The 14,002-nt window shown below is 38.8% G+C and overlaps 1 protein-coding gene across 2 annotated transcripts in view; it reads right to left on the bottom strand.

Annotated features, from left to right (window-relative positions):
* CFAP54 (cilia and flagella associated protein 54) overlaps nucleotides 1–14,002 on the bottom strand; it is a 321,117-nt gene that overhangs the window by 97,337 nt on the left and 209,778 nt on the right. For both annotated transcript variants that reach the window (XM_088837126.1, XM_055395985.2), the window contains one exon: nucleotides 12,374–12,543. In XM_088837126.1, the coding sequence (XP_088693252.1) occupies nucleotides 12,374–12,543 (170 nt within the window). The remainder of the gene's footprint in view (nucleotides 1–12,373; nucleotides 12,544–14,002) is intronic.

The raw sequence follows: 14,002 nt of genomic DNA, 5'->3' as shown, positions 1-14,002 counted from the left end.
TTAACAGTACCTTGCATGATATAAAAGGCCCTCTTTGCCCTGTTTTTTAATGTCTTTTGCCTTGCATTCTACTCAGTAAGCTTCATTAAATGGGGTTATCTTAAGGATATTAAATGAGGTACTTAGTCTTTTATATGCTCAAAAATATGCATTGAGCACCTGCTGTGAGCCAGAAGCAAATCTAGGGGTTATGGATACAGTACCTGACCTCACAGAGTTGACATTCTATTGAGAGCAGGATGTTCTCAGCAAAGAGGAGTGCTCAGCAAACAGACTGTATTCAGTGCATCCTTGCTATAATCCTCCTAACTGTCATTATTGATGTATAAAGTTGGACAGGGAAAATGCGAGGACTAAATTGATTTTTTTTCTGAGATGTTAACCAGCATCAAAGCTTTTCAGCCATTACTGAATTTCAAACTCTCAGGATTTTACTCGGTCATTAAACTGGTTTAGATACTTGTATTTTCTAAAATATGGCTTGTGATTATCTAAACTTACTGTTTTTTTTAAATAAAATTAAAATCAAACAAGCAAGCAAGAAACAAACAAACAAAAACCATAATGTTGATGGGGTTTGTGTACAGGTACAGAATCTCCTCTCCCCTACACCCTTCCTCCCTGAAGGCTACATACACATTTCTAAGGCACTTCGTTTATTGAGTAGCTTCAGAGTTAGCACAGGATAGCAACTAGAGACCTTGGAAGAAGAAAACAGTACTTATCTTACTCTTCTGATCTGAAGGCCTAATTCTGATTTCAAGAGAAATGAGATACAAGATTTGGAATCTTGCAAACCCCAAAACTTAGTGAATAAAATATAAACATACTGGTATGTCTTAATCCACCTGGTACTGCTTAGTTGCACAATGGAAAACTAGTTTCTCCTCTGCACTAGGCAGACAGAAAGTGTAGGAGGATTACTGACTATAAACAGTCTGAATCCCAATAGAAGGACATTTCATTCTGACACAAAATTAAAAGGCTCAAATGTTATCCGATTTAGACAATAAATTAAATACAAAGGAGAACAGAAGGGAACATTTAAAAAGAAGAAGACAGGATTCTGAAATAGAGAGGCAGCCCTGAAAGGAGTAGAAATACAGTTTGCGTAACTTTGATCCCATTTATTTCTTATTAACATTCATGACAAAAATGGTCAGTTTGTTCTCATAAAATCTATGTGGCTCACTCCACCTGTCACCCGAGGGAACGTGCCTTTCAATTTCCTTGACACATAATTTTATTAGAAGAATCATGAAATGTCAAGCTAACCATCATTTGGAAAAGGGACTGTCCAATACTCTCAGCAGCGCCCAAACAGAAGCTCATAGAGGGTGAAGTTCACCTGCAAAAACACATTCATCCTGACAGTAGGCTTTCCCAAGTGACAACGCTGTCACTAACAGCCAGCAATAGCAAAGTTTTTGCAGGTTTTGTCCCAAGGGCCTGGCTCATGGACTTAAAATTGGTGCGATTCTGGTACACTTGCATATTATTTGCATACATCTATCTGGTTGTCAAATTAAAGTTCTGTTGTGACATTCCTTTCTACGCTATTTTGTAATGTTTAGTTTCTCATTTCATTCTTCTTCACTAAAGGAAAAAAAAAATCACTTTTATCTTCCATACTAAAAGGGTATATATAAGACATGTAGAGAGTTGGGGAAACAAAGAAAGTAAGAGACAAGAAATATTTTCCACAGTTGCTATTGCTCTCTGAGACACAGTTTGGAGAGAACAGTTTCATTTGCCACCACTGGAAATCATATATTCATTATTTTCTATATATAGATACACATATATATTCTATATAGTGATAACACACACAATCATATATGTAATATACATTAAGATATATAACTATTTTCTAAATATATATTTACATATATATATTCAAATCATTTATTTTCTATAGGAAATAATATAGTGAAAGTTCCTTTGTCTTCAAACTTCATTGGGGAAATGGTGTATTATTATTTGTACTTAGTCACTCAGTCGTGTCTGACTCTTTGCAATCCTTTGGACTGTAGCCCACCAGGCTCCTCTGTCCATAGAATTTCCCAGGCAAGAATACTGGGGTGGGTTGCCATTTCTTCCTCCAGGGGATCTTAGCATCCCAGGGATTGAAGCCATGTCTCCTGTGTCTCCTGCATTGCAGGCCAATTCTTTACCCTCTGAGCCATGTAAGCCTATTTTAACCAACAACCAGTATAGTTTAAAGATAGTTACAAATGTGCCAATACTTTAAACCAGTGGGTCCCAAGTTCTTTTTTAATCCCATTTACATTCTTAAAAATTATTGAGAACCATCAAAGAGCTCCATCAATATTTACCATATTGGAAATTAAACTGAGTCATGTTTAAATTCATTCAGTTCAGTTCAGTTCAGTTCAGTCGCTCAGTCGTGTCCGACTCTCCGCGACCCCATGAATCACAGCACGCCAGGCCTCCCTGTCCATCACCAACTCCCGGAGTTCACTCAAACTCACATCCATCGAGTCGGTGATGCCATCCAGCCATCTCATTCTCTGTCGTCCCCTTCTCCTCCCGCCCCCAACCTTTCCCAGCATCAGATTTACTAATTGATTTAAAAATAAAAACTCATTACATTTTAATATAAATAATGTATTTTATGGAAAATATATTTTCAAAAACAAAAAATAGTGAGAAATATGCCACTGTTTTTGCATTTTGCAAATCTCTTTAACATCTGACCTGAAAAGAGAAAATCTACTGAATAGAAAACTAGTCGGTCTGTTGTGACATAATGTTTGGTTGAAGTACAGAAGACTAGGCCTCACACAGATAGTGACTGGACATGGGAGGAATATTTTAGAGCCTCTTCAAATAATTGTGAATATTCTTCCTTGATACTATACCAACATGTGACAAATGATATGCTTAGTCACTCAGTCATGTCAGACTCTTTGTGCCCCCATGAATAGTAGGGCTACCATTCGCTAGGCTCCTCTGTTCATGGGGATTTTCCAAGCAAGAATACTGGAGTGCATTGCTGTGCCCTCCTTCAGAGGATCTTCCCAACCCAAGGATCAAACCCAGGCCTCCCGCATTGCAGGCAGATTCTTGTCTGAGCCACCAGGGAAGCCCAACAAATTATAGTTTCTTAAGTTTGTTGCTATGTGAAATGTAATACCATCCAATGATGCACTTTTCCTACTCAGTTACATGAAAACCTAATGGTCTTTCTTGTTAACCAGGATCTGGGAACATCATATGTGGTCATTCAGAAAACATACGCTCCCTGAGTTATACAGATCCCCTTGATGTTGAAGTATTTCATTACACAATTTTTAAAAAAACAATGCCCATTAATGTCACCGCAAGTCTCATCCAAAAAATCTTAGAAAACTGTCAAGCTCATGATGGCAAATACAAATTTTCCAAAACTCCAGTTTTCTCATGCAAGTTTAGATTTTATCACTGGCAACAAAAACAATTAGTTGTCTTCCTAGAAATGGCATGTTCATTTCACTCATTTTCAACAAAATTCCTGTCAAAAACCCAAGTCCGAATAATCATGGTTTGTCAGTTGTTTTTACAAACAAAAATGTTGTTCCATGAGAAAAACAGCTGAGCCAGCTCTCAATTCATCCACATGCAATCTCTTCCTCAAGACAGCCATCAGGCTGTACTACGTAGTGAAAGTGCTTGAGGTTTACTTCCCACTTAATATATTCCCACAGATTACTACAAATTTATTTAAGAATAGGTACTTATGAATGTAACAGATTCTACTGCTTCAGCAAAAGCATTCTTAAGTGAATCTCCCTCGTTTTTTTTTTTAATTGCAAGTATGCAGCAGTGAAGAACGGGACAACTAGTTCGCTTTGGTGTCAATGCTTTGATTTATGGTGAGCTGATCGAAGTTTTACCACTGTTGCTTTTGTAGCATCAGTTGCAAATAGCAACAAATAGAAAAGGCAAAAAACATCTTCATTTTATAAACTATTATACACACAGTTTTGTTATAAACTACTATAAAAATAGTTCTAATCTCACAGACCTCCCTGAAAGTCTCAGAACATCCAGAGATCTGCATACCACATTTGAGAATCACTGCCCCAAACAGACTTTATGGATTTTCATTGCTGCTTAGAAACCACAAAAATTCATAAATTCCCCCAAACCTGTACTGTCTCTAACATAAAATCAAATTTAGATGTGGACTCAGTGGAGCCCAGTGAGCTACAGTCCATGAGGTTGCAATTTAGCAACTGAACAACAACCATGGAAAGCCTTCAATCGAGAAAATGACGAGACGATTGTATGTTACCAATCTAAGCACAAGCAAAGTGGGGTTTCTGCTGAACTGACTGCCCCTTTGCGAAGGCTGTAGGAGCGCTTCTCCTGTTTAAAGAGAATGGCCATCTAAAAAATTAAGTCCCTTTTTCCAAATTCTGGATCCAATGCATAGAACCTAATGCACAGAATTTCAGTATACTGAGAAAGGAGAGGAAAAAAAAATTGTTTCCAGGAGTTGGTGATGGACAGGGAGGCCTGGCGTGCTGTGATTCATGGGGTCACAGAGTTGGACACAATTGAGCGACTGAACTGAACTGAACTGAATTTGATCATTTCTTCTTTTTATTCAATGGTTATATTTTTCAGTTCTAAAATTTCTATTTAGTTTTTTTTCCCCTAAATTCACCTATTCCTTTTATAATCTTGTCTCATTCTCTTCCATCCTTCACATCTTTGAACAGTTCATTTCTTAGGCTGCAAAGTCTTCCATTTACTGTCTGCTCTCTTCTGAGGCTGTTTCTTCATTTGGTTTATGATATTTTCCAGCAGTTATTTTCCATGGGAGTCCTGCATTTCCTAAGTTAATCTCTATGAGACAACTTTGGTTTTGTCTCTGCTCCAGCTTTGTGATGTCAAGACCAGTTTCAAAGTTAATTTCTCAAGGTTTCTGCATTTCATTATCAGTGCCATTTTGGACCCTGCACTTGCCAAAAGCATCCATCTGAGGAACTTATTTGTCTTGGGTTACACTTTTTCCAACTATACTCAGGGCAGGCAGCAAGCAGGTTCCTGGCTAGTCCCCAGAGACCTTTCTGAAATCCCAAACTAGGGGACAATTTTATTCTGTGTTAGAGAAACAGAGAACACTGGACTGGGATCCTACCCTACTGTGTACAAATTATATCAGAGCATCGAATTCACTCTCTCTACTGGGTCATTTTCATCAGTATATAATACATTATTGTTGCTCTCATCTCAAAAATACTTGTCTTGGTCCTACTTCTACCAACTTCATCCTATTGCTCTACTTCCCTTTACATGAAAATTCCTCAAAAGAATCATCTTTACTTGCATGCTCCAATTTCTCTCCTCCCATGTTATCATGCTGCTGCTGCTGCTAAGTCGCTTCAGTCGTGTCCGACTCTGTGCGACCCCATAGACGGCAGCCCACCAGGCTGCCCCATCGCTGGGATTCTCCAGGCAAGCCACTCTAAATATGCTCTTTCCCCATTACCTTCTAAAATTACTCCTGTCAAAGTACAAAGTACTGGTGATGTCCATGTTTATAAATAATCCAATTGCAGATTCTCTGTTCTCATCTCAATCTACCTAGAGCTCTTGGCAGAGCTGATCACTCTATTCTCCTTGACACACTTTCTTCACGTGGCTTTCCGGATTTCGTAATCTCTTGTTTGTTTGTTTTTTTAAACTAGTCATTTCTTCTCAGTTTCCTTGGCTGGTTCCTCATTTTCTCCCCAATCTTTTACTATGCCCAACCCTCAGTCCCTGGTCTTTTTCTTTCATTCATCTACCCACAGTCCCTAAGGAATCTCATTCTTTATAAAGGTTTAAGGGACTTCCCTGGTGGTCCAGTAACTAAGATTCTGCCGCATTCCCAATGCAGGGGGCCCAGGTTCAATTCCTGGTCAAGGAACTAGATCCTACATGCCCCATGCCACAACTAAGACCTGGGGCAGCCAAACAAATAAGTAAATACATATTTTTTAAAACAGAGGCTTTAAATACTATCTATCTAAAGACTCCAAGAATATTTGACATTGCCAATTGTACCTCAAAGGGACATCTCAATCTAAACATGTACAAAATGTAACTTCAGATCTTTCCCCTAAATAAGCTGCACCTCTGCAGTCCTCCCCATTTTGGCGAGGGACAATTTCTTTTGTAACTTTTCTCTTTTTCTCACTACTCCACAGCTAATGCATCAGCAGATTCTAATGGCTCTACTTTCAAAATATACCCAGAATCCAATGACTTATCACCACCCTCAGTGCTACCACCCTTTTCAGAGCCACTAACATCTTTCTTCTTCTTATAACAGCTTCCCCAGCTGATCTCTCTGCTTTCAAACCCTTTCTCTCCTACAATCAATTCTCCACCTAACAACTGGAGTCATCCCTTGGAAGTGAAAATCAGATCATGTCATTCTTCTGCTCAAAACAACATAATGACTCCCTAGTTCCCTCAGAGGAAAAGCCAGAGTCTTCACCTTGGCCACAAGATCCCTTATGATCTGCCTCCCCCACCAAGTACATCTTTGAGGATCTCTGAAAATTCTCACTTGCTCCATTCTAGCCACAAGAGACCCTGTGCTATCCCTCAAACGTGTATCAGGCATGTTCCCACAGCCTGCAACACTCTGTCTACAGGTATTTGCATGGACAACCCCCATGTTCATTTGTTCAGATGTCACCTCATCAATAAAGTCTACCCTGATCACCCCAGATTTGGGTTATATGTCAACACTGATGCCAAGCACATCAAGACTATGAAGAGGTTGATTACTTCCATAGGGAAACTATTCAGGAAGAGCACAGCAGCCTCCCAAACAGGTTGAAAATGTCTAAAGAGAAAAGAGAAAGGTAACTGACTGGGCTTTATGGTGGTTAATGGGCGGTGCTGGGTTAAGGTTTCCCACGTGTGGGTCAGGGTCTGTGAGGTTTAAATTTCCCACCAGCACCAAAGGAGGGGGCAACTAGGCTTTCTTCTCTGCTTGTCTGGGCATGGGGCAGGAGAAGGGGGAGTGGGAGCAGTCAGTTAATGAACATCTAAATGGAGTCATTCTCTTTACTACAACAGCACTATTTTAAAAGGATAACCTTCCTCCTGCCTTCAGATATTCTCCGTAACACTTTTGGCCACACTATACAGTTTACCTGTTAGGTTTACAGTTTATTGTCAGCCTGTTTATCTTCTATTAGATTATAAACTCCATGAGGGTAGGATTTTTGTCAATATTGTTATGTATTTTTTCTCTACTGGGATACAGAACTTAGGACTGTGCCTAGCATATTGTTCAATTCAGCTCAGTTCAGTCCAGTAGCATATTGTAGATGTTCCTAAACTATTTTTTTTGAATGAATGAATGTTGATATAAGAAATTTGTTCATTATTCAAAACATCACTATTGAAAGTATACTCATGATAGAGGTGATTATCATAACTGATATGGGAAGCTCTTTAAAGTATATTTCTATATTCAGTTCAGTTCAGTCGCTCAGTCGTGTCCGACTCTCCGCGACCCCATGAATCACAGCACGCCAGGCCTCCCTGTCCATCACCAACTCCCGGAGTGCACTCAAACTCATGTCCATCGAGTCAGTGATGCCACCCAGCCATCTCATTCTCTGTCGTCCCCTTCTCCTCCTGCCCCCAATCCCTCCCAGCATCAGAGTCTTTTCCAGTGAGTCAACTCTTCACATGAGCTGGCCAAAGTATTGGAGTTTCAGCTTTAGCATCAGTCCTTCCAGTGAACACCCAGGACTGATCTCCTTTAGAATGGACTGGTTGGATCTCCTTGCAGTCCAAGGGACTCTCAAGAGTCTTCTCCAACATCACAGTTCAAAAGCATCAATTCTTTGGCGATCACCTTATTATTCAATATTAAAAAATCATTGAGAAGTATTTTAACTACTCAAGTGTTTATGTCTATGAGCTTTTGAATACAGAAACTATATTCTATTTGTCTCTGTATCCTCAGTGTCTAGAAAAAGCCCAAGAAAGAGGTACTCAGCAGATGAAAGAAAGTGAAAAGTGATCTAACCTAGGTCTCCCACACTGCAGACAGATGGGAGAAGTCCCCAGTGGCGCTAGTGGTAAAGAACTCACCTGCCAATGCAGGGGACATAAGGGATGTGATTACAATCCCTGGGTCAGGAAGATCCCCTGGAGGAGGACATGACAACCCATTACAGTATTCTTGCCTGGACAGTCCCACGGACAGATGAGTCTGGCAAGCTACAGTCCATAGGGTTACAAAGAATCAGACACGACTGAAGCGACTTGGCATGACAACAGATACTGATCATTATATATGAATCAATCAATGAACAAATGAAAGGAAAAATCTGACATTAGCAATTGCACCACATTTAAAAAATCTGCCATCTACAATAGTTTATTCAGTGGTTCAACACAGCATAGTTCATAGTAACTTTTTAAAAATAGAGTTAATTTCTCTTTTGATTTCTTCTATGATTTGTTCATTATTCAGCAGCATGTTGTTCAGCCGCCATATGTTGGCATTTTTAATAGTTTTTCTCTTGTAATTGAGATCTAATCTTACTGCATTGTGGTCAGAAAAGATGCATGGAATGATTTCAACTTTTTGAATTTTCCAAGGCTAGATTTATGGCCCAGGATGTGATCTATCCTGGAATGAATGAAAATGAAAACACAACAACCCAAAACCTCTGGGACACTGTAAAAGCAGTGCTAAGGGGGAAGTTCATAGCAATACAGGCACACATCAAGAAACAAGAAAAAAGTCAACTAAATAACCTAACTCTACATCTAAAGCAACTAGAAAAGGAAGAAATGAAGAACCCCAGGGTCAGTAGAAGGAAAGAAATTGTAAAAATTAGGGCAGAGATAAATGCAAAAGAAACAAAAGAGACCATAGCAAAAATCAACAAAGCCAAAAGCTGATTCTTTGAGAAGGTAAATAAAATTGACAAACCGCTAGCCAGACTTATCAAGAAACAAAGGGAGAAGAACCAAATCAATAAAATTAGAAATGAAAATGGAGAGATCACAACTGACAACACAGAAATACAAAGGATTATTAGAGAATACTATCAGCAATTATATGGCAATAAAATGAATAACCTGGAAGAAATGGACAAATTCCTAGAAAAGTACAACTTTCCAAAACTGAACCAGGAAGAAATAGAAAATCTGAACAGACCCATCACAAGCACGGAACTAGAGGCTGTAATCAGGAATCTTCCAGCAAACAAAAGCCCAGGTCCAGACGGCTTCACAGCCGAATTCTACCAAAAATTTAGAGAAGAGCTAACACCTATTCTACTCAAACTCTTCCAGAAAATTGCTGAGGAAGGGAAACTTCCAAACTCATTCTATGAGGCCACCATCACCCTAATCCCAAAACCTGGTAAAGACCCCACAAAAAAAGAAAACTACAGGCCAATATCACTGATGAACATAGATGAAAAAATCCTTAACAAAATTCTAGCAATCAGAATCCAACAACACATTAAGAAGATCATACATCATGACCAAGTGGGCTTTATCCCAGGAATGCAAGGATTCTTCAATATCCGCAAATCAATCAACGTAATACACCACATTAACAAACTGAAAAATAAAAATCATATGATTATCTCAATAGATGCAGAGAAAGCCTTTGACAAAATTCAACATCCATTTATGATAAAAACTCTCCAGAAAGTGGGAATAGAAGGGACATACCTCAACATAATAAAAGCTATATATGACAAACCCACAGCAAACATTATCCTCAATGGTGAAAAACTGAAAGCATTTCCCCTAAAGTCAGGAACAAGACAAGGGTGCCCACTCTCACCACTACTATTCAACATAGTTCTGGAAGTTTTGGCTACAGCAATCAGAGCAGAAAGAGACATAAAAGGAATCCAAATTGGAAAAGAAGAAGTAAAACTTTCACTGTTCGCTGATGACATGATCCTCTACACAGAAAACCCTAGAGACTCTACCAGAAAACTACTAGAGCTGATCAATGATTACAGTAACGTTGCAGGATATAAAATCAACACACAGAAATCCCTTGCATTCCTATACACTAATAATGAGAAAATAGAAAGAGAAATTAAGGAAACTATTCCATTCACTGTTGCAACAAAAAGAATTAAATACTTAGGAATATATCTACCTAAGGAAACAAAAGACTTGTACATAGAAAACTATAAAACACTACTGAAAGCAATCAAAGAGGACACTAATAGATGGAGAAATATACCATGCTCATGGATTGGAAGAATAAATATTGTGAAAATGAGTATACTACCCAAAGTAATTTATACATTCAATGCAATCCCTATCAAGCTGCCAACAATATTTTTCACAGAACTAGAACAAATAATCTCACAATTTGTATGGAAATACAAAAAACCTCGAATAGCCAAAGCAATCTTGAGGAAGAAAAATGGAACTGGGGGAATTAACCTGCCAGACTTCAGGCTCTACTACAACGCCACAGTCATCAAGACAGTATGGTACTGGCATAAATACAGAAATATAGATCAATGGAACAAAATAGAAAGCCCAGAGATAAATCCACGCACCTATGGATACCTCATCTTTGACAAAGGAGGCAAGAATATAAAATGGAGAAAAGACAGTCTCTTTAACAAGTGGTGCTGGGAAAACTGGTCAGCCACTTGTAAAAGAATGAAACTAGAACACTTCCTAACACCATACACAAAAATAAACTCAAAATGGATTAGAGAGCTAAATGTAAGACCAGAAACTATAAAACTCCTGGAGGAGAACGTAGGCAAATCACTCTCCGACATAAATCACAGCAGGATCCTCCATGACCCACCTCCCAGAATATTGGAAATAAAAGCAAAAATAAACAAATGGGACCTAATTAAAATCAAAAGCTTCTGCACAGCAAAGGAAACTATAAGCAAGGTGAAAAGACAGCCTTCAGAATGGGAGAAAATAATAGCAAATGAAGCAACTGATAAAGGATTAATCTCCAAAATATACAAGCAGCTCCTGCAGCTCAATTCCAGAAAAATAAATGACCCAATCAAAAAATGGGCCAAAGAACTAAACAGACATTTCTCCAAAGAAGACATACAGATGGCTAACAAACACATGAAAAAATGCTCAACATCCCTCATAATCAGAGAGATGCAAATCAAAACCACAATGAGATACCATTTCACACCTGTCAGAATGGCTGCTATCCAAAAGTCTACATGCAATAAATGCTGGAGAGGATGTGGAGAGAAAGGAACCCTCTTACACTGTTGGTGGGAATGCAAACTAGTACAGCCACTATGGAGAACAGTGTGGAGATTCCTCAAAAAACTGGAAATAGAACTGCCATATGATCCAGCAATCGCACTCCTGGGCATACACACCGAGGAAACCAGAATTGAAAGAGACACATGTACTCCAATGTTCATTGCAGCACTGTTTATAATAGCCAGGACATGGAAACAACCTAGATGTCCATCTGCAGACGAATGGATAAGAAAGCTTTGGTACATATACACAATGGAGTATTATTCAGCCATTAAAAAGAATGCATTTGAATCAGTTCTAATGAGGTGGATGAAACTGGAGCCTATTATACAGAGTGAAGTAAGCCAGAAAGAAAAACACCAATACAGCATACTAACGCATATATATGGAATTTAGAAAGATGCAAATGATAACCCTGTATACGAGACAGCAAAAGAGACACAGATGTATAGATCAGTCTTTGGGACTCTGTGGGAGAGGGTGAGGGTGGGATGATTTGGGAGAATGTCATTGAAACACGTATGTTGTCATATGTGAAATGAATCACTAGTTCAGGGTCAATGCATGTTATAGGATGCTCGGGGCTGGCATGCGGGGATGACCCAGAGGGAGGATAAAGGGAGGAGGGAGGTGGGAGGGGGGTTCAGGAGGGGGAACTTATGTAAACCCGGGGTGAATTCATGTCAATGTATGGCAAAACCAACCAATATAATATTGTAAAATAATTTGCCTCCAATAAAAAATAATTACAAAAAAAAAATAGAGTTAATTTTTAATATTGTTATTGGTTCTTCATTGTTATTGTATGGAAAAAACACTCCACAGGTGTTATTTGTAAAAAGCTTTAAGGAATTTAGATTTTAAAAAATAGATTAATTTTTAAAAGGAGAGGTCTGTGAATTTGATAGTGTTTGACATAAAACATCCGAGCTATGTACTTTAATAAACCAACTCATTTGTTGAGGACTATAGTTTTAAGTGTAGTAACATATGAAAAAAACCCTGAGTCATAAGTCTGCTCTATTAATCTCGGAATTTATGAAGCTTACATAAAATTGAGATATATTGAACAAATCAGGGTGAGGAAGAAACCGTGTGTGTAGATACTCGCCTGTATGCTGCCCGGTGTCTCTGCAGGGCAATGGCAGCCAGCTGCAGTCTGACCTCCACCACAATCTCCAGTTCACCAGCAGAACACTGAGAGAGGTCCTTATGGCTTGGATGTTCCATCTCTGACAGAAGGGTGTTGAGCCTGTCTTCAGCTTCTGTCAGCAAAATTGACTAAAGAAAGATCACCACGCAGTCACCCAGGTCCAGACATAATACAAACCATGTATCATCCTTACTCAGCAAATATTTTTTACATACTAAAAAGCAGCAATGAATGGAAGAGTAAAAAGGAAATCTAAACAAAATCATCAGAGAAGAGAGCTCAGCGAATAGGAAAAGGTAGCAGAGAATGAAAAGGGAAGTAATAGCAGAAGTAAGGTGCAGGACAGTGACCCTTTACTGCACACACAGCTGATGCCCATACTTGCTTATTCACAGTAGCTGTGTTCTAGAAAGTTCCTGCCAACACTGAGTCAGTGAATGCCGAAGCATTACTCCTAGGGGAAATACAGGGATAGGTTCCTACAAGCCTCTGGTCACACCATTTTCTGTCAGCTGATCAATATGCAATCTTGTTTAATGTGTGTCTATATTTAAAGACACATAATTGAATATATAGTGTAGATTCATTAACCCTGAACTCACAGCCAGGAGCTCTATAACTCATGCCTGACTGAAGCTTGTCTAACACACACATGTTCTCCAAAAGGCACATCACAGCCTTCTTGAACTTAGGATTACTAGACAGCACTTCAGTTTTATGCTTAGGGGTCATTTCAAATAGTGAAATGACAAAACCCCCACAAAAATGTGAAAAGTTTGGCAATAAATACACCATGAAAAAGGACACTTGTTTATAGTATGAGAGTGGAAACAAAAAGTCACCATTGTCTTGTTCAGCTTGGCTGAGAATGTGCATGTCAGAAAAATCAAATTCTTCTATGCTCTGTGTAGGTCCCCAAATGACCACCAAAGAGCCAAGGGTTTTGCTTTGGAGGTTACAAGTAAATTTTAGCAGATAAGCAAATCAGCAAATACTGAATCTGTAAACAAGGAGGATCAACTGTATTTCAAATTAAACTATGCTCATCTAACTTGTAATGTGAAGATAACAAGGTTTTACAGTGGACAATCAGTACTAATTAGCAAAAGAGAAAGAGCCCAACCAAACTTTTAAGTAACAGGTCTCTGAAGACTTCTTTGTATACGGCAGTAAATATTATATAAGGACTAGGGTAATTTAGTATAATGGTTAAGAACATGATCTGTATTTTATCAATTACATGGCATTAGTGAATTTCTTACTGTCTAAGCCTCAATTTATTCATCGTTCAGCACAATATAATTAAAAAATGATTAACAGGTACATCACAGAGTTGTGAGAATTAAATATAATGCAAAGTGCCTGTCATGTATAATAGTAAGCACTGAATAAATGGTTCTGTTGTTGTTGCTATTGTGAATCACGGTTATGATTAGGAGATGCCAAACAGGGTATGGAAAGCTTCAGTTCAGTTCAGTTCAGTCACTCAGTTGTGTCCGACTCTTTGCGACCCCATGAATCACAGCACACCAGGCCTCCCTGTCCATCACCAACTCCCGGAGTTCACTCAAACTCATGTCTATCGAG

The sequence above is a fragment of the Moschus berezovskii genome, chromosome 6 (assembly GCF_049115385.1).
Source record: "Moschus berezovskii isolate FMDL1 chromosome 6, NW_MosBer_1.0, whole genome shotgun sequence".
Classification (NCBI taxonomy): domain Eukaryota; kingdom Metazoa; phylum Chordata; class Mammalia; order Artiodactyla; family Moschidae; genus Moschus; species Moschus berezovskii.
This window is presented reverse-complemented; position numbering and strand designations above follow the sequence as displayed.